Here is a 26,281-nt window from a genome sequence, read left to right as displayed (position 1 = left end):
TTATTTATTTGTTTTTTTGTTTTTTTTTTAATTCTTGCTGGCCTATCCCTTTGGTTACCGTAATATCAGCCATTGAGCTTTAAAATCCTGATTGATGTTGCAGGTCCTGTTTTAATTTCCTATTTATTTATTCTCCCCCCCTCCCCCATAGTCGTATGAGCTTTCGATCTCGGGCAGTTTATTTAACTGGAGTATGTGTACAGTAGTCCCTCACCTATCGCTTGTGTTACGTTCCAGACCTGGCCGCGATAGGTGAAATCCGCGATGGGGAATTTATCGACTGATAGTACTTATTTAAGTATTTATATTGTAATTGTTTGGTAAGTTTTCATTGTTTTAAGTGTTTATAAACCCTTCCCACACAGTATTTATTTTAGATACAGTATTTAAACACAGTATTTACAATTTTAGATATTTTTTTTTTTTAAGAAAAACCTGCCGATCGAGTTCAGCGGGCTGTTTAAATCTGCCGATTGGCTTCCTCAGAAACCCGCGATGAAGTGAAGCCGCAGTAGGTGAAGCGCGGTATAGCGAGGGACTACTGTACATGTCTATTTTTCTTCCTATGCATTTGTGTATTGGACGAATGAATGAATGAATGAATGAATGGATAAATAAATAAATAAATAAATAAATAAATAAATGTGCTTTCTGCTACCTGATTGCAAGGATCGGTTAGCGGCATTCAACCTTGGCCAGGACAGCAAGTGAATTCTATATTTAGTAACCTGAAGCGAAGATTATTAAGAGAAGCCGGAAGCTAAAGGACCTCCTTGGATTTTTCATTTCCTGCTTTTGCCCAAACATTTGTCTTTAAAAGTTTGTTGTTGTTATTGTTGTTTTTTGCTGCAGCTTTTAAATGCTCCATTTATTCAGTTGCCTTCCGTAAGCTACAGCTTATCTCCAGGATGCTAAACTTAGAGATGATGGAGGGAGGCTGCAGATGAGACGAATGTTGCATGGGCTACTGTTGTGCCTTCGCCCCTCACCGAATCCAGCAGACTCCTTGAAATGAAGACGAAGGTGTCAATTGCTCAGCTGTTTCTGCTCCTCCTCGGGCCGTTGAGGGCAGCTTGTGTTACAAGGAGGGCATCAAGACGGTGCGCATCTCTTTGGCACGAGGGAACAAACACGTCTGGGCTAAATCAGATTTGAAATTGGGGGTGAGAATGCTAAACCCCTGCGTATTTTCCTCATTTTCATGAAATGTGTAGAGATTAGTGGCAGTTAGCAGGTGCATAAATAGAAGGATTAATTAGCGTTGGAAAAGCTTTTAAAAATTGCTTTGAAGGTTTATATCTATGGAGATTCTCAGTCATCCAGGTCATGGTTGTCCCAAAGATAACTTTTTTTCTTTTCCTTTCAAAAGAACAACTGGACATTCTGTTTTTTTCCTTCAAGATGTTTCATTTCTCATCCAGGAAGCTTCTTCAGTTCTGACTGAAGCGTCATGGATGAGAAGTGAGATATATTCAAGGAAAAACGAAGCCCAGTTGCCTTTTGAAAAAAAGCACCTTTGGGATAGGATAGGATAGGGTAGGATGAGAATAGAATACAGTAGAATGGAATAGAATAGAATAGAATAATGGAATGAATAGAATATGAATAGATAGAAAATAGAATAGAATAGAATATGAATGTAAAATGAATAGTATAGCAAATAGAATAGAAATAGAAAATACAGCGATACCTCGTCTTACAAACGCCTCGTCATACAAACTTTTCGAGATACAAACCCGGGGTTTAAGACTTTTTTGCCTCTTCTTACAAACTATTTTCACCTTACAAACCCACCAACGCCGTTGGGATGCCCTGCCTCCAGACTTCCATTGCCAGCGAAGCACCCGTTTTTGCGCTGCTGGGATTCCCCTGAGGCTCCCCTCCATGGTAAACACCACCTCCGGACTTCCGTGTTTTTGTGATGCTGCAGGGGAATCCCAGCATCGCAAAAATGAGCACTTTGCTGGCAACGGAAGTCTGGAGGTGGGGTTTCCCATGGAGGGGAGCCTCAAAGGAATCCCAGCAGTGCAAAAACGGGTGCTTCGGCTGGCAAAAGGGGTGAATTTTGGGCTTGCACGCATTAATCGCTTTTCCATTGATTCCTATGGGAAACATTGTTTCGTCTTACAAACTTTTCACCTTAAGAACCTCGTCCTGGAACCAATTAAGTTTGTAAGACAAGGTATCACTGTAGAATAGAAATAGAAAATAGAATAGAAATAGAAAATAGAATAGAATGGAATAATGGAATGAATAGAATAGAATAGAATAGGAATAGAAAATAGAATAGAATAGAAATAGAATAGAATAGGGAATGGAATGGAATAGAAAATGGGGGAGAATAGAATAGAAACGTGATGGTGAACCTATCGCATGTGTGCCACAGGTGGCATGCAGAGCCATATCTGAGAGTATGCAAGGCATTGCCCTATGTCAGCTCTAGTGCGCGTGTACTTGCTGGCTTTTTTGGCCTTCTGGAGGGTGGTGGGAGCTGTTTTTGCCCTACTCAGGCTTTCAGGACAGAGAAGTCAGAGGCTTCAATGAAGCCTGTACGCATGTGCGGGCGCGTATGTGTGCGCATGCCTGTGCAGGGGGGAGGACATTGCATTATAGGTGTGAGCGTGCACGTGCACACTCTTTTGACACCCGAGCAAAAAAGGGTTCGCCATCATTGGCATAGGGTTTTCTGCCTAAACAGGAGATTGGACTAGCAGACTTCAAAGGTCTATTCTGTTTCTGGCGCCCTGGTGCAATGCAAAGACCAGCTAGCCATTGCGCATGCGCGTACTGGAAGCCGGAAGAGCAGCTGATGACAGTACACGTGTCCACAGTCAGGGCTCTGCATGTGTGCCATAGATTCACTTTCATGGCTCTAGCATCTGTTGTAAACATGTTAACATGAAGTCTCTCTTCTGTGATATTACAGTATTTAGTTTGTTTTTCTTTGGTACTGTTCTTGCCAATTTTTGCTCAAGAGCTACTGCTGGTAGAGGCAAGCAGGAGCATATGTTCATTTTAATATACATTTTAGCATATGTTCGTATTAGATGAAGCCAAAAAGTGTTTTTCATAATCCAGATCTCACTTGGAAATATCAGTATACTGGTGGTATTCCTGCAGTATTGTTTTTTGTAAAAAAAAACCCTTTTACCTGAACTTTTTAATTTTAAGTTTTTGATTTACAGTGGTACCGCTACTTAAGGACGCCTCTACTTAAGAACTTTTCTAGATAAGAACCGGGTGTTCAAGATTTTTTTTGCCTCTACTTAAGAACCATTTTCTACTTAAGAACCCGAGCCCGGAAAAAATTCCCAGGAAATTTGAGAGCGGCACGAAGGCCCGGCCTGTTTCCTGCCATTCCCCCTTTAATCCCGGCCATCTGGGTTGCCAGAAGAGCCTTTTGGTGGTGCTTAAGGAGGCTTTGGCAATCCAGAGCGAACGTAGCATTTTCCTTTCTCTCGGCGCTTGGAGAGGGAATAAACCTCTGCCAGCGCCCAGAGAAAAGAAACGCTCCCTTCACTCTGGGCAGCCGAGGAGTCACCACAGCGAAGGAAAGGCGCTGTCTACAAAGTGAGTGAACAAGAAGAGAAGGGAGCCCTTCAGCATGGGAAGGAAGAGGCAGCAGGTAGCAGCAGCAGCAGCAGCAGCCAGTGTATAGGAGGCAGCCTCGCGCCGGGTGCATGGGAGGCACGTGCTCCTCCTCGCCACCTCAGAGTCCCTCTTTTTTTTTTTAAGCCTTAAAGTTTTGGATTTTTTTTATTCTCCTCACCTCACCTTCTTCCTTCGGTGGCGACTGTCCTCCTTTTCTTCCTCCTCCTCCTCCCAACCAAATTCTGAGCTTTTATTTATTTCCTAATGGGTTTATTTATTTATTTATTGGATTTGTATGCCGCCCCTCTCCGTGGACTCGGGGCAGCTAACAACAATGATAAAAACAGCATGTAACAATCCAATACTAAAACAACTAAAAAACCCTTATTATAAAACCAAACATACATACAAACATACCATGCATAAATTGTAAAGGCCTAGGGGGAAAGAATATCTCAGTTCCCCCATGCCTGACGGCAGAGGTGGGTTTTAAGGAGCTTACGAAAGGCGAGGAGGAGGGGGCAATTCTAATCTCTGGGGGGAGTTGGTTCCAGAGGGCCGGGGCCGCCACAGAGAAGGCTCTTTCCCTGGGTCCCGCCAAACTCTGCATGCATTATTTGCTTTTACATTGATTCCTATGGGAAAATTGCTTCTACTTACAAACTTTTCTACTTAAGGACCTGGTCATGGAACGAATTAAGTCCTTAAGTAGAGGTACCACTGTACTTTAATTCCTTATACTTTATATTCAAGAAAATATTGTGATGCATAAGAAACATCTATTACATATTTGTGTTTTTGTGAATAATTCATTTTAAATGTCTTGAAAGTATAGGAAAGCCAAATGTAGGAATATTATTTCTGCCCAGGTAGAAATAACACAGACAGTTCTGGACTCGTGACCAAAATTGAACCCCAAATTCTGCAGCTAAGCAAGACAGCGAGCTTTGCCCCATTTTACATCCTTTCTTGCCAGTTCTTAAGTGAATCACTACAGGTGTTAAAGTAGTAACATGGTTGTTAAGTGAACCTGGCTCCCACATTGATTTTGCTTCTCACAAGGGAATCACAAAAAGAGGATCACATTTATCCAAGATAAATACATAAATACATTTATCCAAGATAAATCCAAGATAAATACATGCCATTTGACAAACATCTAAATTTTGATTACTAGACGAGGTCCTAAGTGTGGAAAACCATAAGTTGCTATTTTGCAATGCTGTTGTAATTCGGAACGGTCACTAAACAAGTGATTGTAAATTAAGAACTACCGGTACAAGAATTTAAATTTTGTAGAGGTGAAAAAGTTGGATATCAAGGGATCTAAAATTAAATCTTATGTGAAGTCCGTGCAAAGGGCCAGCAGCTGCCTTTGGCCAGAGATGCAATGGGAGAAAGGAAGTGGGACATGTTAGTTGGGATAAGTGGCGGTTGGAGGGGTAGGTGGTGATGTGGGATGGCCAAATGAGCAGAGATAGAGAAGGATAGGTAAGGGGCGGAAATTGAAACTCCCTATAGTCATAAGTGTGGGCAGGCTTATCAGTGCACAAATTTTGATCACATGACTCCAGGGTCTTTGCTTTTGAAATGGGATAACTCACCATGGCCAGCTTCATGGCCAGCTTCACTTAACAACCCCATAATCTCTTCCGGGTTGGCGTCTGGTCAACTGAATGGAACAAGCAGAGTATTTTAACGGTCCTGTCGCCAATGCAGAGTTTTGTTCTCATTGTGCCCCTAGAGAGAAACATCTGCCTCTACTTAGGATCGAACTCACAACCTCCTGATTGTGAGATGAGAGCTCCACCTCTAAGCCACCGCACCACTCCCTCGCTGCAGCTAACTTGCCTCGGGACAAATTGATGTGGGACATTTTAACAATTTCATTGCACTTCATTCTGTCCCTCGTTTTGCATTCTTTGATGATTCTGTTCCATCGTTTCTTTGATATTAGTGTAACTCTTGTCCTGCAGCAAGTTGGCAGGGATATGTTGGTTGTGGTGAGCTGACTGCAGTGAATTGTAAAAGACCCCTCTGCAAAAACTGGTCATAAGCACAATTAGCCATCACAATTACCTAATTCCCACAGCACTCTCTTAATGCTTAAAAATAGCAATAGCAATAGCATTTAGACTTATATACAGTGGTACCTCGACATACGAGTTTAATTCGTCCCAGACCCGAGCTCGTAAGTCGATCAACTCGCATCTCGAACGAATGCCTTTAGACTTTGTTTTTCGCGCCGAGATAACTGGAAGCAAGGAGATTCTTGCGCCACCTAGTGGAAGCTCGGCTCGTATCCCGAATTTGAGCTCGGGTGTTGAACAGAAATTTTGCTCGTGTCGCAGCTCGTAACTTGGAATACTCGCATATGGAGCAGCTCGTATCTAGAGGTACTACTGTACTGCTTCACAGCTCTCTCTAAGCGGTTTATAGAACCAGCATATTGCCCCCAACAGTCTGGCTCCTCATTTGACCCACCTCGGAAGGATGGAAGGCTGAGTCAACATTGAGCCGGTGGTGAGATTTGAACTGCTGAACTACAGCTAGCAGTTAGCTGAAGTAGCCTGCAGTGTTGCACTCTAACCACTGCGCCACCCCGGCTCTTAAGTACCCATGTAGTAGAGCTGCATTGCTATTGTCCTTCTCATCTTCTCATTTTTCCTACTGCCTTCTCCTATTGGTATCTTATGATTTATCACTTGCTGTTTGTATCTTATGATTAATGAATTGTACCTTATGATTTATGGTCTATAACCTATCACTTCATTGGTCGAATATACACTAAGAGCTTATGCACTGGAGACAAAATCCTTGTGTGTCCAATTCCAGTTGGCCAATAAATATTCCTATTCCTATTCATTTAGCACCATTGTAGGTTTGAATCATCACTGGAAAATGGCAAATGTAATGTTTGAACAGTGGGAAAGCACAATGCTCAAAGAAGGTCTCACTGGTTGATCGCCATCTTTCTTCATACCTACAGTGTATTCAGGGACGCAGTGGCTAAGACACTCAGCTTGTCGATCAGAAAGGTTGGCAGTTTGGTGGTTCGAATCCCTAGCGCCGGGTAATGGAGTGAGCTCCTGTTACTTGCCCCAGCTTCTGCCAACCTAGCTGTTCAAAAGCATGTAAAAAATGCAAGTAGAAAAATAGGGACCATCTTTGGTGGGAAAGTAACACCGTTCCGTGCGCCTTCGGTGTTTAGTCATGCGCCTTCGGCATTTAATCATTAGAATCAGAAATGACTAGTACATATGTGCGAGGGGAGCCTTTACCTTTACCTTTTACAATGTAAAATACAGATATTTTACAATATCAAACTGATGGGTTGATATTCCTGGAGGCGTCTATAATATGGTAAATGATTTAGCTTTACTAGATAAATGGTCAAAGCAATGGCAACTGCAGTTTAATGTTTCCAAATGTAAAATAATGCACTTGGGGAAAAGGAATCCTCAATCTGAGTATTGTATTGGCAGTTCTGTGTTAGCAAAAACTTCAGAAGAGAAGGATTTAGGGATTGTGATTTCTGACAGTCTCAAAATGGGTGAGCAGTGTGGTCGGGCGGTAGGAAAAGCAAGTAGGATGCTTGGCTGCATAGCTAGAGGTATAACAAGCAGGAAGAGGGAGATTGTGATACCGCTATATAGAGCACTGGTGAGACCACATTTGGAATACTGTACTGTGTTCAGTTTTGGAGACCTCACCTACAAAAAGATATTGACAAAATTGAACGGGTCCAAAGACGGGCTACAAGAATGGTGGAAGGTCTTAAGCATAAAACGTATCAGGAAAGACTTAATGAACTCAATCTGTATAGTCTGGAGGACAGAAGGAAAAGGGGGGCCATGATCAAAACATTTAAATATGTCAAAGGGTTAAATAAAGTTCAGGAGGGAAGTGTTTTTAATAGGAAAGTGAACACAAGAACAAGGGGACACAATCTGAAGTTAGTTGGGGGAAAGATCAAAAGCAACATGAGAAAATATTATTTAACTGAAAGAGTAGTAGATCCTTGGAACAAACTTCCAGCAGACGTGGTTGGTAAATCTACAGTAACTGAATTTAAACATGTCTGGGATAAACATATAAACATTAGAAACATTATATTAGATTTATTGGATTTATATGCCGCCCCGAGTTTGCAGAGAGGGGCGGCATATAAATCCAATAAATCTAATCTAATCATATATCCATCCTAAGATAAAATACAAAAAATAGTATAAGGGCAGACTAGATGGATCATGAGGTCTTTTTCTGCTGTCAGTCTTCTATGTTTCTATCAGAAAATCATTTATTTGCGCATTGTTCAACCAGATGCAAGGGACATTCTCATCAGTGTTATTCCCAAGGGCTGCATGGGAGTGGGTTGAAGCTTCTGTTTTATTACCCATGATGGTAACTGTTGAAAATTACTCTTTGACAGGTGTTTTACGTTGCAGTGTTGTCAGAAAAGTACACATCCTTTGCAGCTGCGACTGGCCTACGCAATGATCTAAAAAAAGATCCCGGCCTGTATTGATCACTGCAATTTGATCCAAGGCCTTTTTTCCCTTACTCATTTATGCTGTTTTCCCAGCTATTGATTCAAAGGAATGGCAGCAATCCGACTAGATGACATAAGTTGTAGCACGTTAGTGATTGGCCAATTTGTCCTCTCGGGAGCCTGCTTTTTCCCCACAATAAATGAATGACTGTATAAAGTTTTTGACTCATGTTCTCCAGTTTTAGGTCTTCTGTGATGAGCACATCACATTTTCAATATGCAGAAATATTGAAAATTCACGTTTAATAAAATTCACTCACAAACTTTTCAGCACTACTATATATAGACCCCGTTTGATGTTTTTATGTTTCTATGGGAGTATGCCGTACCCATGATAGTCCAGGAAAAAAAATCAGGTGCTGATGTATGCAGTTTGTATATTTACTACTGTTCTGAAGCAGTTTTTCTAGTTTTGAATTAAAAGTCCTCTATATTCTTGGTAAGTGAATGGGGTTTATGTAGATACATATATCCACATAATTTAATGGCTCATAAGTACAAATAATTGGGAGAAAATGTATTCAGGATTGGATTCAGTGGGATTCCCTAGTTGTGAATGGCGTATCACATTTTTCCTCTGTTCATATCTTTATTCCATGCGATCTTTGCTGCAGGATTGTTTTAAATTCAGGGTTCTCTCCCTCCCTCCCTCCCTCCCTCCCCCTCTCTCTCTCTCTTTCTTTCTTTCTTTGGTATACAAGGGAATGTTTCTAACTGGAGGGTTTTAACACTTTTGTATGCTTAAGTGACAGTGAATATTTATATTTATATATTTATATATTTTGTCCAATGCACAATAATACACAATGAAGGTTATAGAGGTTATACTCGAGTAAAATATATTAGAGAAAGAATAGAAGTGAAAATTTAGGAATAGAATATATCAATTAGAGCAGGGGTCCCCAAACTTGGCAACCCGAAGACTTGTGGACTTCAACTGCTAGAATTCTGGAAGTTGAAGTCCACAAGTCTTCAAATAGCCAAGCTTGAAGACCTCTGAATTAGAGAATAGAAGGATATTATGAGAGTAGTATGAGAAGAATAGAATAGAAGAATAGTAGATACATAGATACAATAGTAGATACTCCTCAAAGTTCCAATTTATTTCCAGAGCCATCCTGGCACCTACACTGGGAAACTCAGTTGAAAGTTCACATCCCTTGTCCCCTACCCATTCTAAAGATAATCCATTCTAAAGATGACCTGCCAAAGAAAGTACAGGTTGGCCAAATGGAAATAATGAACAAAAAGAAAATGTACTTAATGATTTAATCAGATTAACAGAGTTGGAGGGGACCTTGTAGGTCATCTAGTCCAACCCCCTACTCAATTAGGAGACCCTCTACCATTTCTGACAAATGGCAGTCCAATCTCTTCTTGAAAGTCTCAAGTGATGAAGCTCCCACAACTTCTGTTGCATTGGTTGATTGTTCTCACTGTCATAAAGTTCCTCTTTATTTCTAAGTTGAATCTCTCCTTGATCATTTTCCATCCATTATTCCTTGTCTGGCCTCAGGTGCTTTGGAAAATGCCTTGACCCCCTCATCTTTGTGGCAGCTGCTCAAATATTGGAACACTGCTATCCTGTCTCCCCTGGTCCTTCTCTTCACTAGACTATCCATGCCCAGTTTCAGTAGCTGTTCTTCATATGTTTTAGTCTCCAGTCCTCTAATCATCTTGGTTGCTCTCCTCTTCACTTTTTCTAGAATCTGTTGTGGTTGGCTCTGGCCCAGCTCCTGCCCCAGGGAATGTGGAGTTGGAGGCAGGGGAAACGTCAACATGTCCTAGGCCTGTTTTGTTGCCGGCAGAGTCAGGGAGTGCAGTTTCCTCGGACGAAGAAGAAGGTGGGGGTGACTTGGAAGAGTGGGGCTTGGCACACAGCCCAGGAAGCCAATCCCCATTATCTTTGGTCGATTCGGATGACGAAGTGTTAGAGCCACGCAGGCGCAGAGTTATGCATCGGAGAGACCAATTGAGGAAATATTACAGGAGATAATTGTTTTCACTGTCAGGAAATTTCTCCTTAGTTCTAAGTTGGATTTCTCCTTGATAATTTCCCATTCATTGCTTCTTGTTCTGCCCTCTGGTGCTTTGGAGACTATCAATCAAATACGGGACAGTCCTCTGATATCTGTCACCCATAGCTTATATACCTCTGTTCCAGAAATTAAAAGTCAAGTTTCTCAATTTCTTACAAATTCTACACTGTCCCAGCAATATAAAGTTTGTCCTTTTTTTTAGTATGATTGTCGAATGAATTGTAATGATAGTTTTTTAAATTAGAGTTTTAAGGGTTGTTTTAATGTATTCTTAATTGGATTGTTTATTCCTGTTTTCTGATTTTTGTATATGCTGTGAGCCGCCCTGAGTCCTCAGAGAGGGGCGGCATACAAATCCAATTAAATCCAAATCCTTTGCAATCCTTCCCAGAACAATTTCATTCATGTTTCTTGGCTGGCTTTGGGATTTAATAATTCATTGGATGTCATTCTGCACGTTGAACAAACCGCAAATGAAGCTACAAATGCCACAGCTGCCAGACGTATGTAGCTGTTAAAAGGGCTAAGGAGTCTCTCAGATCTTGGAAAGCATTCTGAAACCTAGCTGGAGGATTGAAGGTTAATAACTGGATCACAAACCCAGGAAGGAAAAATAAAACCTTCCTGTTTTAAAGTAACGTGCAAACATTAGTGAAGTTTGTTTGGACAAGATTCAACAATTCTTATTTTACGTATGTTCTTCTAAAGTTAGATTGGAATTGGAATTGGAGTAGAATAGAATAACAGAGTTGGAAGGGACCTTGGAGATCTAGTCCCGTGATGGCAAACCTATGACACATTCTCCTCTCCTCTCCCCTCCCCTCCATTGTAGTATCTAGTTCTTAAGTGTTACATTAGAGACCAGACCGTCTCCTGCCTCATGAATCCCAGTGGCCGTTCAGATCCCACAGAGTTGGTCTTCTCCAGGTCCCATGAACCAAACAATGTTGACTGGTGGGGCCGATGGGAAAGGCTTTCTCTTTGGCGGCTTCGGTCCTTTGGAATCGACTCCCTCCAGAGATTAGCACCGTCCCCACCCTCCTGACCTTTCAAAAGGCTTTAAAAACATGCCTCATTCAGAAGGCCTGGGCCATTGAGCATGAGCACTCTGCTCCGGTTATTAGTATGTTTGTGGTATCAGGTGTGTTCTGGTTGAATGGTCTTTTAATGCTTGGGTGGTTAAATTTTGTAATTGCTTTTAAATTTGGTGGTTAAATTTTGTAATTGCTTTTATTTTGTATGCCACCCCGAGTCCACTGGAGAAGGTGGCTTATAAATGTAAATAAATAATAACTTGAAAAAAAGGTTTTGAAAAATGAGAGTTTTTGATGACTTTACTGATAGAAACATAGAAACATAGAAGACTGACGGCAGAAAAAGACCTCATGGTCCATCTAGTCTGCCCTTATACTATTTCCTGTATTTTATCTTACAATGGATATATGTTTATCCCAGGCATGTTTAAATTCAGTTACTGTGGATTTACCAACCACGTCTGCTGGAAGTTTGTTCCAAGGATCTACTACTCTTTCAGTAAAATAATATTTTGTCATGTTGCCTTTGATCTTTCCCCCAACTAACTTCAGATTGTGTCCCCTTGTTCTTGCGTTCACTTTCCTATTAAAAACACTTCCCTCCTGAACCTTATTTAACCCTTTGACATATTTAAATGTTTCGATCATGTCCCCCCTTTTCCTTCTGTCCTCCAGACTATACAGATTGAGTTCATTAAGTCTTTCCTGATACGTTTTATGCTTAAGACGTTCCACCATTCTTGTAGCCGGTCTTTGGACCCGTTCAATTTTGTCAATATCTTTTTGTAGGTGAGGTCTCCAGAACTGAACACAGTACTCCAAATGTGGTCTCACCAGCGCTCTATATAAGGGGATCACAATCTCCCTCTTCCTGCTTGTTATACCTCTAGCTATGCAGCCAAACATCCTACTTGCTTTTCCTACCGCCCGACCACACTGCTCACCCATTTTGAGACTGTCAGAAATCACTACCCCTAGTGATACATGATAATCAATGAACAGTCCTTCATTTAGTGACCTTCCAAAATTAGAACGACACTGAAAAAAAGAGTGACTTATGACACTTTTTTTCATTATGTTGCAGAACGCCAAAATTCAGACACTTGGCAACTGAGTCATATTTATGACGGTCGCAGTGTTCCGAGGTCATGCAATTCCCGCTGGCAGACCTTCTGACAAATAACGTCAACGGGGAAGCCAGGTTCAATTAACATTCGTGTTACTAATTTAAGAACTGCGGTGATTCACCTAACAATAACATAAAACGGGGCCAATAATTAACAATTTTCCTGCTTTCTCAGTTGTAGTGGTGAGTTGAAGACTATTTGTACAATAAAAATGAGGGATAGGGTTGACTGCATAGTAAGGAAAGGAAGCTACGACTATTCTTCCTTTTATTAAAAGATGGTTAGAGAAGATTTAGCCGAGCCTTATTTTTGTTTATTGTTTTACTTAAAAAAAAAGAATTTATCTTTAAAAACAGTAATGCACCGTGTCTTTCACATCATCATGTGCAAAATGAAATCCGTTCTGCATATAAGGCTTTCGCTGCTGTAAACATTCAGTGCGTCATGTTGGTAATGACCTTTAAAGCCCTACATGGCATTGGGCCAGAATACATCCGGAACCGCCTTCTACCGCACGAATCCCAGCGGCCGATAAGCTCCCACAGAGTTGGCCTTCTCCGGGTCCCGTCGACCAAACAATGTCGTTTGGCGGGCCCCAGGGGAAGAGCCTTCTCTGTGGCGGCCCCGGCCCTCTGGAACCAACTCCCCCCAGAGATTAGAACGGCCCCCACCCTCCTTGTCTTTCCCAAATTACTTAAGACCCACCTTTGTCGCCAGGCATGGGGGAGTTAAGCTATCCTTTCCCCCTAGGCTACTACAAGTTATGCATGGTATGTTTGTGTGTATGTTTGGTTTTTTTAATAATAAGGGTTTTTTAGTTGTTTTTATTAATTGGATTGTTCATGTTATTTTACCACTGTTGTTAGCCACCCCGAGTCTGCGGAGAAGGGCGGCATACAAATCCAATTTAAAAAAAAAATAAAAATAATAATAATAATAATAATAATAATAATAATAATAATAATAATAATAATAATAAATGTTAGGAGTGTCACTTTTGGACGTGTGGCTTGTGTTGTTAACGGTTTCAGCAGCTTTATGTCTGCACATACGTAAGTTTGTAAGCGTGTTTGTGTTGTGCAGGTGCAAAATAATATTGGGAGTACCGGTCCTCTTCATATCTATGACCCCAATGGAGCCCAACATTTCTGTTGCTAAGCGAGACATTCGTTAAGTGAGTTCCTGCCCCAAAGTTACAAACTTTCCGTTAAGGGAATCACAGCAGTCGTTAAGATAATAGCATGGTTGTTAAGTGAATCTGGAAGATCTCAAAAGGGAATCATGTGATCCCAGGACCGTGCAAAGGTTAAAAAAAGATGAGTTAGTTGCCCGGTGTCTGAATTTTGATCACATGATAGTGGAGATGCTATCTCAATGGTCATAAGTCATTTTTCCCCCAGTGCTGTAACTTTGCACAGTCATGGAATAAACGGTTGTAAATTGAATATGACCTGTAGTCTCCCTCAAGAAAGATGGATATAGCATCCAGGAATGGATTAAATCTATCTGCTCTGTATGTAAGGTCATGCCCTCTATGGTTGGCCTATCATCAGATCAACAGTAGCCAAGGAATACGAGCTCGTATAACAGCCCATTTGACAAGGAGTGGGGCAACATCAGCAGCAGGAGTGACTCAAGTGTTGATTGAGGAAATCTGCCGTGCGGTGACCTGGTCTATGCCATCACTCTTTGTACGTCATTACAAGGTGGATGTGTATGCGTTAGCCAAGGCTATGTTTGGAAAGAGAGTTTTGCAGCAATTAATAATAATAATTTAATTAATAATAATTTATTAGATTTGTATGCCGCCCCTCTCCAAAGACTTGGGGCAGCTCACAACAGCATAAAGTGTACAAATCCAATTTAAAAAAATACAATTTAAAACCCTTATAATAAAAATAATCACACAATCCAATCAAACTTGACAATTGGGGTGTGTGTTAATCTCCCCATGCCTGGCGGCAAAGATGAGTTTTTAATAACTTACGAAACACGAGGAGGGTGGGGGCAGTGCTAATCTCTGGGGGAAGTTGGTTCCAGAGAGCCGGGGCTGCTACAGAGAAGGCTCTTCCCCTGGGTCCCGCCAGACAACATTGTTTAGTTGACGGGACCCAGAGAAGGCCAACTCTGTGGGACTTAATCGGCCACTGGGATTTGTGCGGCAGAAGGCAGTCTCGGAGGTATTCTGGTTCGATGCCATGTAGGGCTTTATAGGTCATAACCAACACTTTGAATTGTGACCGGAAATTAATCGGCAGCCAGTGCAGGCTGCAGAGTATTGATGAGACATGGGCATATCTGGGGAGGCCCATGATTGCTCTCGCGGCCACATTCTGCACGATCTGTGAAGGACTAGATCCTCATCAACTCATCAACAGTAGGGCTTCCAATGTCACCCACCCATGTGGACAGCCAGCTTTAGTATGTCCCATTCCTAGATGCTATATCCATCTTGAGGGAGAAGGGGCGTTGGTCTTACCTGATACAGCTCTTCTCTGAGTACTGGATATAGCATCCAGCCCCGTCCAGGGCAATAGAAACATAGAAGACTGACGGCAGAAAAAGACCTCATGGTCCATCTGCCCTTATACTATTTCCTGTATTTTATCTTACAATGGATATATGTTTATCCCAGGCATGTTTAAATTCAGTTACTGTGGATTTACCAACCACGTCTGCTGGAAGTTTGTTCCAAGGATCTACTACTCTTTCAATAAAATAATATTTTCTCATGTTGCTTTTGATCTTTCCCCCAACTAACTTCAGATTGTGTCCCCTTGTTCTTGTGTTCACTTTCCTATTAAAAACACTTCCCTCCTGAACCTTATTTAACCCTTTGACATATTTAAATGTTTTGATCATGTCCCCCCTTTTCCTTCTGTCCTCCAGACTATACAGATTGAGTTCATTAAGTCTTTCCTGATAGGTTTTATTTGTAAGACCTTCCACCATTTTTGTAGCCCGTCTTTGGACCCGTTCAATTTTGTCAATATCTTTTTGTAGGTGAGGTCTCCAGAACTGAACACAATATTCCAAATGTGGTCTCACCAGCGCTCTATATAAGGGGATCACAATCTCCCTCTTCCTGCTTGTAATACCTCTAGCTATGCAGCCAAGCATCCTACCTGCTTTTCCTACTGCCCGACCACACTGCTCACCCATTTTGAGAGTGCCTACTGTTGCATTTGGGGGGGGGGGGAGGAATATAAGGAGGACATTATTAATGAAAATTGGCACATCGGATCTGTCACTCCACTTCTTTGTTTCAAGCTGTCAAGCATAATAATAAGGACGGGACCTGAAGAGCTTTTGACAGACTCAGCCCAATCACAGAGCAGATGGATTTAACCCATTCCTCAATGCTATATCCACTACTCGGAGAAGAGGTGTATCAATGCTCCTTCTCTGCCGATGCTCCTTCTCTGAAATACCTGTACGACAAGGATATCAAACTGGATTTCTTCGAGGGCCAGATCAGCACTATAGTTCTCTACGGGCCTGGAAGGAAATAGGATGGACACCTCCTGCAGCACTTTGCTGGCCAAAATGACCCCTTCCCTGCAGCCCATTTTGCCTGGCAGAGTGGTGCAGGAGGCCATCCAGGCAAAAAAACGGGCCGCAGAGAGGTGACATGTTTCTCCTCTCCCCCCCCCTCCTCTATTTTGGATGCTACAGGCATTGCGGGCTGGTTCTTTGCTATTTCCAGGGAGGGAGGGAAGGAAGGAAGGAATAGAGGAGAGGAAGGAAGGAAGGAAGGAGATGGGAATAAAAAGAAGAGAAGGAGGAAGGAAGGAAGGAAGGAAGGAAGGAAGGAATCCTGGTTAATAATGACAATAATAAAAGAAGCTGACCGAACAATAGATCATCCAGTTATCTCCTGCAAAAAAGATCACACAGATTGGTTACAAATGACAGCAAAACAAAGAGGCAACAATAGTGCCCTGGAATACCTGGGTCATGTTTAAGCACCACACAGCCCAGATTTTAAATTTGACCCCCCCCCCCCCCCCTACAAGAATCAGATGATAAGCCAAATTGAAATTGGCAATCTGGGGATTATTACAATTTACTGTTTGGAACACATTTAGCCAGATCGTTATACAGTAATTGCAAACATACCTTTGCAAGCCTGTTCTTGTCCTTGTAAAAACTTTATTGCTGACTTTTACAAGAATTCTCACTATAGTGTGAAGGCTAGTTCCAGGGATTCATGTACCGACTACTAAAACAGTGACCTCTCCCTTCTCCTTGAAGCTTAATGCTCTGTTGCAGGAGGATAGTTTTCTCCTCCTACTCTAAATAATTACTCAACATTGAGAATTGTTCTTCGCCCCCCAGAAGCCTCAGGTGAATGGTTGAAAATAAAAGAGCGGGCAGGAACTAAAGTTTGTTGCCGAGTTTGCATGTGTCTGAATGGGGTGGGTGTCCTTTAGTTGAAAAGGAATGGCTGCTCGTCAATTTGGAGTCACCAAGAGTCGGGCGGCATATATAAATTTAATTTATGATGGATGGTCACACAGTCAGCCAGGTGTTGATAGTGGATTTGGCAGTTTTGTCCATCCCTGGGGTCCTTCTCGAGCCCCTGATAAGGAGCCCCTGATAATATAGAAACATAGAAGACTGACGGCAGAAAAAGACCTCATGGTCCATCTAGTTTGCCCTTATACTATTTCCTGTATTTTATCTTAGGATGGATATATGTTTATCCCAGGCATGTTTAAATTCAGTTACTGTGGATTTATCTACCACGTGTGCTGGAAGTTTGTTCCAAGGATCTACTACTCTTTCAGTAAAATAATATTTTCTCACGTTGCTTTTGATCTTTCCCCCAACTAACTTCAGATTGTGTCCCCTTGTTCTTGTGTTCACTTTCCTATTAAAAACACTTCCCCCCTGAACCTTATTTAACCCTTTAACATATTTAAATGTTTCGATCATGTCCCCCCCTTTTCCTTCTGTCCTCCAGACTATACAGATTGAGTTCATGAAGTCTTTCCTGATACGTTTTATGCTTAAGACCTTCCACCATTCTTGTAGCCCGTCTTTGGACCCGTTCAATTTTGTCAATATCTTTTTGTAGGTGAGGTCTCCAGAACTGAACACAGTATTCCAAATGTGGTCTCACCAGCGCTCTATATAGCGGGATCACAACCTCCCTCTTCCTGCTTGTTATACCTCTAGCAGCCAAGTATCCTACTTGCTTTTCCTACCGCCCGACCACACTGCTCACCCATTTTGAGACTGTCATTATTGTGCAATAATATTCTTGTCCGGTTGAATTCTGAACTCCCAGAGCAGTTTAGCCTTTTCGCTTTCAACTGCTTTGTCAATTTTGCAGTCCAACCAGTTCTGCTTTCATGCAAGTGGATTTTGAAGGGGCATGATAGGTATTCCAGTGCACTATTGTTGCCTCTTTGTTTTGCTGTCATTTGTAACCAATCTGTGTGATCTTTTTTACAGGAGATAATTGGATGATCCATTGTTTGGTCAGCTTCTTTTATTATCATTATTAACCAGGATTCATTCATTCCTTCCTTCCTTCCTTCCTTCCTTCCTTCCTTCCTTCCTTCCTTCCTTCCTTCCTTCCTTCCTTCCTTCCTTCCTCCCTCCCTCCCTCCCTCCCTCCCTCCCTTCCCTCCCTCCCTCCCTCCCCTCCCTCCCTCCCTCCCACCCACCCATTTCATAGCAATTTGCTGCCCTGCATTCAACCTCCAAACTGTATTCTTTTAATTTTGCCTGATTCCTTTGTGCGAGAAACCAACCTCTTCCTGATCCACACCCACAAATATGCAAAATGTGGCAACTGGGTTAGGAAGCTAAAGAGGGCTTTGATCTGCTTAGATGGAAGAATTCCACACTTTCAGGGCATACATCAAGAAATTTAAAATAAAAATCAGCCCAGAAGAGTGCAAAGGCAGATTAATTTCACATGCTGCTTGGATATATCTGTGAAATCATCATGCATCAAGCTTGAAAATGTAGAAGCCTCACAATTTCTTTTCTTTTTAAATATTTTTATTAATTTTCCACTTTAAAAAAAAAGTAAAACCCAATAGTAAGTACAGAATAAAATAAAATAAAATTAATAGTAGTATATACAGATATTAGTGTTATATTAGCATTAAAGTCACTATATTTATATTATATTAATTAATTTGTCTCAAGTATATAAATTAGTACATGCTTTTTTCCATCAACAAATTAATTTCATATATACTTCAATGATTTATCATGCAGGCGATAGTGCCAGCCCCCCAAATTGTAAAGTCATACAAAAGTCTCACAATTTCATATATATGTACAAATACAAGTTTATTGAATATCTAAAAGTAGTGCTATCCAGCATAGATTTCCGCTTCAAAAAAAATAGGGAGGCTGGGTTATATCGTATTTTTAGTTGTGTCTAGTTGTCTAAAATGTTATTTTCTTCTTGGAATAATTATTTAGAGCTATTGAATGGTGTGGGTCTCGCTATGTAAGGAATTTGCAGGTTTGTATAAAGGTAGCTAGTCCTCGACTTACAACCCCAAAATTTCTATTGTTAAGTGAGGCAATTTTTAAAGAGAGTTCTTCCCTATTTTATGACCTTTCTTGTCACATTTGTTAAGTGAATTGCTGCAGTTATTAAATTTAGTGACACGGTTGTTAATTGAAGTAGCTTACTCAGTGACTTTGCTTGCGGGAAGCTCTCGAACCATCATAAATATGACTCAGTTGCCAAGCATACAAATTTTGCATCATTTATTTGTTTGTTTGTTTGTTTGTTTATTGATTGATTGATTTGATTTGATTTGATTTGATTTGATTTGATTTGATTTGATTTGATTTGATTTGATTTGTATGCCGCCCCTCTCCAGAGACTCGGGGCGGCTAACAGCAACAATAAAGCAGTGTACAATAGTACTGTAGTCTGACGTTAGAAATAATTAAAAGCCCATTAATATAAAAAACCAAACATACATACATACATACATACATACCATGCATAGAATTGTAAAGGCCTAGGGGGAAGAAGGTCTCAATTCCCCCATGCCTGACAGCAGAGATGGGTTTTAAGCAGCTTACGAAAGGCAAGGAGGGTGGGGGCAATTCTAATCTTTGGGGGGAGTTGGTTCCAAAGGGCCGGGGCCGCCACAGAGAAGGCTCTTCCCCTGGGTCCTGCCAAGCGACATTCTTTAATTGACAGGACCCGGAGAAGATCCACTCTGTGGGACCTAACTGGTCACTGGGATTCGTGCAGCAGAAGGCGGTCCCTGAGATAATCATGTGACTGGGGATGCTAATTCACTTTTTTTCAGTGCCATTGTCTGAACGGTCACTAAACAAAACTTGCAAGTTGAAGGCAATCTGTTTGTAGTTGTTTCAGCCAAATTTATATTTTCTCCTGTATTTTATTTTATTTTATTGATCATTCTTCACTATTGGTAATGATTTTATAGCATGTGGACTGAGATAAATATTGTTCAGCTGTGTCATATTTGAAAGAAATAAATGATATTAGGTGATGGTGTTTTCTACCAGCTTAGGGATTGTTTCCAATGTTTTTTTTTTAAAGAACTGTAATGACTATCTAAACAAATGATTAAGAATAATGATTAGATGATGGCTGGGTTTCTCCTACCATCCCTACCTGGTTCAGAAGTACTGACCCTCTGTGCATGCGTAGAAGACTTTGCACATTGAAAAGGGTAATTTGCCCACCGCTTTCAAGCAGCGGTGACTAAGGAACAGGTTGGGGGGGGGCGTGGCAACCCGGCCTTCGCTACTGGTTGAGCCGCCGTGGCCAAATTTCTTCCACTGGTTCGTGCGAACCAGTCTGTATCAATAGCAAACCACTACTGCATTAGAAATACAAGGAAATTCCTAGCCTGCCTGATAGAAACATAGAAACATAGAAGTCTGACGGCAGAAAAAGACCTCATGGTCCATCTAGTCTGCCCTTATACTATTTTCTGTATTTTATCTTAGGATGGATATATGTTTATCCCAGGCATGTTTAAATTCAGTTACTGTGGATTTATCTACCACGTCTGCTGGAAGTTTGTTCCAAGGATCTACTACTCTTTTAGTAAAATAATATTTTCTCATGTTGCTTTTGATCTTTCCCCCAACTAACTTCAGATTGTGTCCTCTTGTTCTTTTGTTCACTTTCCTATTAAAAACACTTCCCTCCTGGACCTTATTTAACCCTTTAACATATTTAAATGTTTCGATCATGTCCCCCCTTTTCCTTCTGTCCTCCAGACTATACAGATTGAGTTCATTAAGTCTTTCCTGATACGTTTTATGCTTAAGACCTTCCACCATTCTTGTAGCCCGTCTTTGGACCAGTTCAATTTTGTCAATATCTTTTTGTAGGTGAGGTCTCCAGAACTGAACACAGTATTCCAAATGTGGGCTCACCAGCACTCTATATAGCGGGATCATAATCTCCCTCTTCCTGCTTGTTATACCTCTAGCTATGCAGCCAAGCATTCTACTTGCTTTCCCTACCGCCTGACTGCACTGTTCACCCATTTTGAGACTGTCAGAAATCACTACCCCTAAATCCTTTTCTTCTGAAGTTTTTGCTAACACAGAACTGCCAATACAATACTCAGATTGAGGATTCCTTTTCCCCAAGTGCATTATTTTACATTTGAAAACATTAAACTGCAGTTTCCATTGCTTTGACCATTTATCTAGTAAGGCTAAATCATTTACCATATGATCCTGTTAGTGAATAATTTTGAGCGCCATTGGTTTGAGTTGTTACCACTTGCCCGACATGAAGTGTTTTCATACCGCGATTTTCTTTTCTTTTAGTTTATCAGAGAAGATATGAAATATAAAGATGCGTCTAATAAGCACAGTCACTTGCACAGGGAAGACAAGCACATCACCATTGAGGATTTATGGAAACGGTGGAAAACATCTGAGGGTAAGGCGGCCATTTTGTGCATTTTTCTTCTCTGTTCATTCCTCCACTTGGTTTAACAATAATAAAAAGCAATTTAATGCAATACAATTTAAAAACAAAAGCTGAAACGTGTAGGAAATTGGGCAGCATAGAAATATAAATAAATAAATAAATCCAAAGTACATAATGTAACATATATCAATCTCTTTAAAAAAAAAAAACCTTCCTGCTTTAGGCCTGGAACGCTTTGGGAAATAATTAACTTTTGAGCTAAAGTTATAATTTTAGGGTTTGACAGAATATACTACAAAACCTACTTGGAGGCAAGTAGGTTACTGTGAAAGACCAGGTCCACAATACAATACGAAAGATCTAATGATTTACTAACCGAACAGTAAAAGGGAAGAATATAAGTATTTAGGATAACTATATGACACTATAAAATGGCTTTAAGAAACAGTAGTCAACAAAATGATTGACAAGTATGTTAAATGTTTTACTTAACTTTGACATAGATTTGTGCATATTGAATTTTTTATGTGTGTATCTCACAAATGTCTTGTAATGTGTTTGTGTGTTATATATGTAAATATTTAATAAAGATTATTTTTTTAAAAAGGTCAGGTCCACATAACGAAGGTTCAATTCAGCTGATTCATTGCTAAAAGCCTATGCGCAGAAATCTTCTTAACTAATGATTAGCCTATGCTAGGGGTTAGATAAGAGCCAAAGACTTTCAAGGGAGGGCAGGAGGTTGGATTTAGTTCACTTGTGACTACATAAGGATTCTAGGTTGATCCCCTCTTTTGACTCCATTGCCCAAATTGTGCCCCTCCTCCTACACCTACACCATCAAATCAAATCCAATTTTGGAAATGCAGGTCAGAGGTAAGATAGAACTAAATCACAAAACCCTTGGGATTTGGAGAATTTCTGTTTACATTTGTGAATGTCAAAGTGTTGGTTAAATACAACAACCTCTTGAACAGTTTAGGAAAGAAACTCCCAATAGCCCATATTCATATTGCAGGCAGGGTTTTTTTTTTACATTCTCACTTACCAAAACTTGTGCAGTTCAAGATAATTTGTCCTGTGGTTTGTGATTGTAAAAAGTTCAATATTCTCTCCAATGCTCATTTTAAAAAAATACAGTTTTTACTGGAATTGCTGTGCATAGAGATGGCTTCCTTAACCATTTGTCAACTGCTTAAATATTGAAGCTGTTACTACCTTGTTTTTGTCTTATTTATTGGGGGGGTTTCTTTGGTAAATGGAATTCCCAAATACTTATCTGCTGCCTCATTGTGGTAGTGGCACTCCTTGGAGAGGAGAGGAAAATAAAAGAATTTTAAGAGTGTATATATAATCCCAGCAGGGTCACCTTCCTCTGCCTTCATCCTGCTGTTGTTATATTGCAGATCATCTCTTGAATAACAATATTTCATAACTCATGAAAGAGGACAATAATAAATCATTCCTGTATTTTACCAGAAGATCACATAAATAGATATGATAAAGTGATGGGTGGTATAGGGCCGTCATGGTGAACCTATGGCATGCATGCCACAGGTGGCACGCAGAACCATATCATAGGGCACACGAGACTTTGCCCTGTGTCATCTCCAGCCTGTATGCGCGTGCTGGCCAGCTGATCTTTGGCCTTGGGAAAGGCCGTTTCGATTTCTGGAGGCAAAAATAATAATAATCACCCAACAGACAACCAAAAGTTTTGAGAAATGCACTTCCGGTTTGTCGTTGTGCTGTTTTTTGCAGTCAGGAGGGTTCAGGGAAACTTCTTGAAGCCCCGGAGTGCAAAAACAGCACAATGGGCAAACCGGAAATGGGTTTTCTGAACTTCCGGTTTACCCGTTGTGCTGTTTTTTTTGCACTCTGGAGCTTCTGGAAGCTTCCCTGAACCCTCCGGAGTAATGTACAAAAAACCAGCACAACAGCAAACCAGAAGTGTGTTTTCCCGAACTTCCAGTTTGCCCGTTTGGGCATTTTTTCATGTACAGGTTTCAGTGAGGCCTGCGCATGCGCAGGGAAGAGGGGGGATTGTGTGCATCTAGGGGAAGTGCCGGGGTTGTGCATGCATGGGGCAAAGGAGTATGGGCACGTGTGCGCATGCTAGCATGCCCATACACATCCTTTTGGCACATGAACCAAAAATGTTACGCCATCACTGGTATAGGGGCTGCTGATAGGCCCCTGAGGTCAGATGGCATTCAACATGATAGCAGTGTTCCATTGTTTAAGGCAGTGGTCCCCAACGTTTTTTCCACCAGGGACCAGTTTCAGCAAGACAATTTTTCTATGGCCCAGAGGGGGCGGAAAGGGGCGTGGTTGGGGGCGGGATTAAGCATGGGGGTGCTGGTCCTCCCCGCCCCTCTTTCCCGCCATCGTCCTGTGGCCGGCAGAACCTGCCTCCCAAGCCCTCTTGCCCAGCGGGAGCTAAGCGCTGGAGAGAGGGGGTCAGGCTGGCCCTCCTGCCTCCCTCCAGCCAAAAACGCAAAAGCGCCCCGCGGCAGAAGCCAAAAGAGGCTTGAGCCTCTCGGTCCTTCCCGCCCCTCTGTCCCATCCATCGTCCTGTGGCCGGCAGAACCTGCCTCCTGAGGCCTCTTGCCCGGCGGGAGGCGAAGCGCTGGAGGGAGGGGGTGGCGGCATGAGGGCCAACAGCTGCTGACTCCACGGACCGGTGCAACATGCCCCGCGGCCCGGTACTGGTCCGCGGCCCGGTGGTTGGGGACCCCTGGTTTAAGGGGCTGCCACAAAGAAGAGATGGAGTGTCTACCTATTTTCAAAATAGCTATTTTCATTCTCTAAATGGATCTTTGGTACAGAAATTCATAAAAATTGCTAAATCATTATGGCCAGATGGACTTAATTAGGCTCTCAGTTTGCTTTTAGGTATTAACGTGCAAACTTGCTCAGTGAAACAATTTCTCCTGGAGGGCTAAAGACTTGCCAGCTATTTATTTTCTGTGAATATAATCATTCTGCTACGTTTGTATACATTCAGTTCCAGCCTTTGCAAGACAAGTACATATTTTGTTTTGAGCCCCTGCAAAATAGGATGTTGGAAAAAATATTTCCCTACTTTATAATATTTGACTTCATGGTGAACCTGTGTTTTAAAGATTAGAAGTATGTGCTTATTTATTTATTTATTTATTTATTTATTTTATTGGATTTGTATGCCGCCCCTCTCCGTGAACTTGGGGCGGTTAACAACAGTGGTAAAAACAACATGTGACAATCCAATACTAAAAACAGCTAAAAACCCTTGTTATAAAACCAATCATACATACAAACATACCATGCATAAATTGTAGAAGCCTAGGGGGGAAGAATATCTCAGTTCCCCCATGCCTGACGGCAGAGGTGGGTTTTAAGGAGCGTACGAAAGGCAAGGAGGGTGGGGGCTATTCTCATCTCTGGGGGGAGTTGGTTCCAGAGGGCCGGGGCCGCCACAGAGAAGGCTCTTTCCCTGGGTCCCGCCAAACGGCATTGTTTAGTTGACGGGACCCGGAGAAGGCCCACTCTGTGGGACCTAACCGGTCGCTGGGATTTGTGCAGCAGAAGATGGTCACGGAGATTCCCCCCCTGCCCACTTTTTATTCACTACGACATTCTCAATTGCTTAAAATTTTGATTTAAAATGCCCATTGTGCTAATAGCATCTGATTCTCTGAACTTTCATAAAAGGAATGTGTAACCAAATTATGCCCCAGACAAACCCTGTCTAGAAAGATAACAGCATGGTAGGTTCCTTCTTTGATAAGACAGCCATTGTAAAGTTTTATTTTTAATCAACAAGACTTTACCATTTCTTCACAGATTTATAAGTTGAAGTTGAACTTATTAAGAATTCTAGGTTTTATTCCCTAGAACAGTGCCAAAAAGTATGCACGTGCAACAGGGCGCAGGTTCCAGCACCCTTAATGCAATGCTCGTGTGTGTCCCTGCCATGCCCTCCACATGCAAGTATGCTCTCCCATACATGCGTGCACAACCTCCCCACACTCCCCTGCACCATGCGTCCATGACACACAAACACACATGCGCCCCGGTTTGGGCCTAGCAGGCCTTCCTGCTAGCTCCTAGGAATAAAACTAAGCCATGGATGGCACGCTGCGCTCCCCTGCACTCCCGCCACCCATGTACACGTGACTCCCCCACCCCCACCAGCATGCTCACGCATCACCATGAATGCGCAGCAGAGATCCGAAAACCAGTGAAGCTCTGAGGGAATTTTTCCTCTTAGATTTAGTTTTCTGCACATCATACATGCTTCAGAAGTTGGGAGATTCTCCCCCACCCCAAAGAGTTAGAGATGCAAACCGACCCAAAAGTGCTTTTTCAAGAGGCCACCGGACTTTCTTGGTTCTTCCTCGAAGATGTTTCGCTTCCCCTCGAAGAAGCTTCTTACATTCTTAGTTCTTGTTCAGTTCTGAACTGAAGAGAAGTCCTTTGGATGAGAAGCAAGACGTCTTCGAGGTGTTGTATATACTCCTGGTCAGTTGGAGGATGGTGAAGAGTTTGATGACTCTGATACAGATAGTGTTTATGAATTAGTGGCAGGTCCTGGGTTACAGGTATCAGAACAGGTGGGAAGCCAGCCATGGGATGTTTATTTATTTATTAATCAGATTTGTATGCCGCCCCTCTCCGTAGACTCGGGGCGGCTATGTTGCTATGAGTCCAGACTCCAGTGAAGAAGAGACAGATAATTGCTGGTTAAATCCTCGTTTCAGAAGGGTTCAAAGGCACAGAGAACAAGTGTTAGGGAAGAGATATTAAGGGGAGTTAATTACTGAAGTGATTTATTCATCACGTCCGGCTGCTAGCGGTGAAGAAGGGCGGAGTTTTCAATGTTGTAAATCCATCATGGATGTGTGCCGGTATGGCTACGAAGTAAGTTAGTTCATTCTTTGCTGTTTAACAGCTGTTCTTAGTGCTTTGAACTACAGTTGCATAGACATAAATCTTAAGATAAGGGAGGAGGCCTGGAGGAATGTTTTTGTGTGCTCTAATTGCTA

At 41.8% G+C, this 26,281-nt stretch overlaps 1 protein-coding gene across 1 annotated transcript in view; it reads left to right on the top strand.

The window, feature by feature from the left end:
• The window catches only part of STIM2 (stromal interaction molecule 2), a 114,066-nt gene that overhangs the window by 71,914 nt on the left and 15,871 nt on the right, over positions 1-26,281 (top strand). Inside the window, 1 exon segment of the mRNA XM_070756738.1 lies at positions 21,149-21,263. Within this exon segment, the coding sequence (XP_070612839.1) occupies positions 21,149-21,263 (115 nt within the window).

This window comes from Erythrolamprus reginae, chromosome 7 (assembly GCF_031021105.1).
Source record: "Erythrolamprus reginae isolate rEryReg1 chromosome 7, rEryReg1.hap1, whole genome shotgun sequence".
Taxonomy (NCBI): domain Eukaryota; kingdom Metazoa; phylum Chordata; class Lepidosauria; order Squamata; family Dipsadidae; genus Erythrolamprus; species Erythrolamprus reginae.
This window is presented reverse-complemented; position numbering and strand designations above follow the sequence as displayed.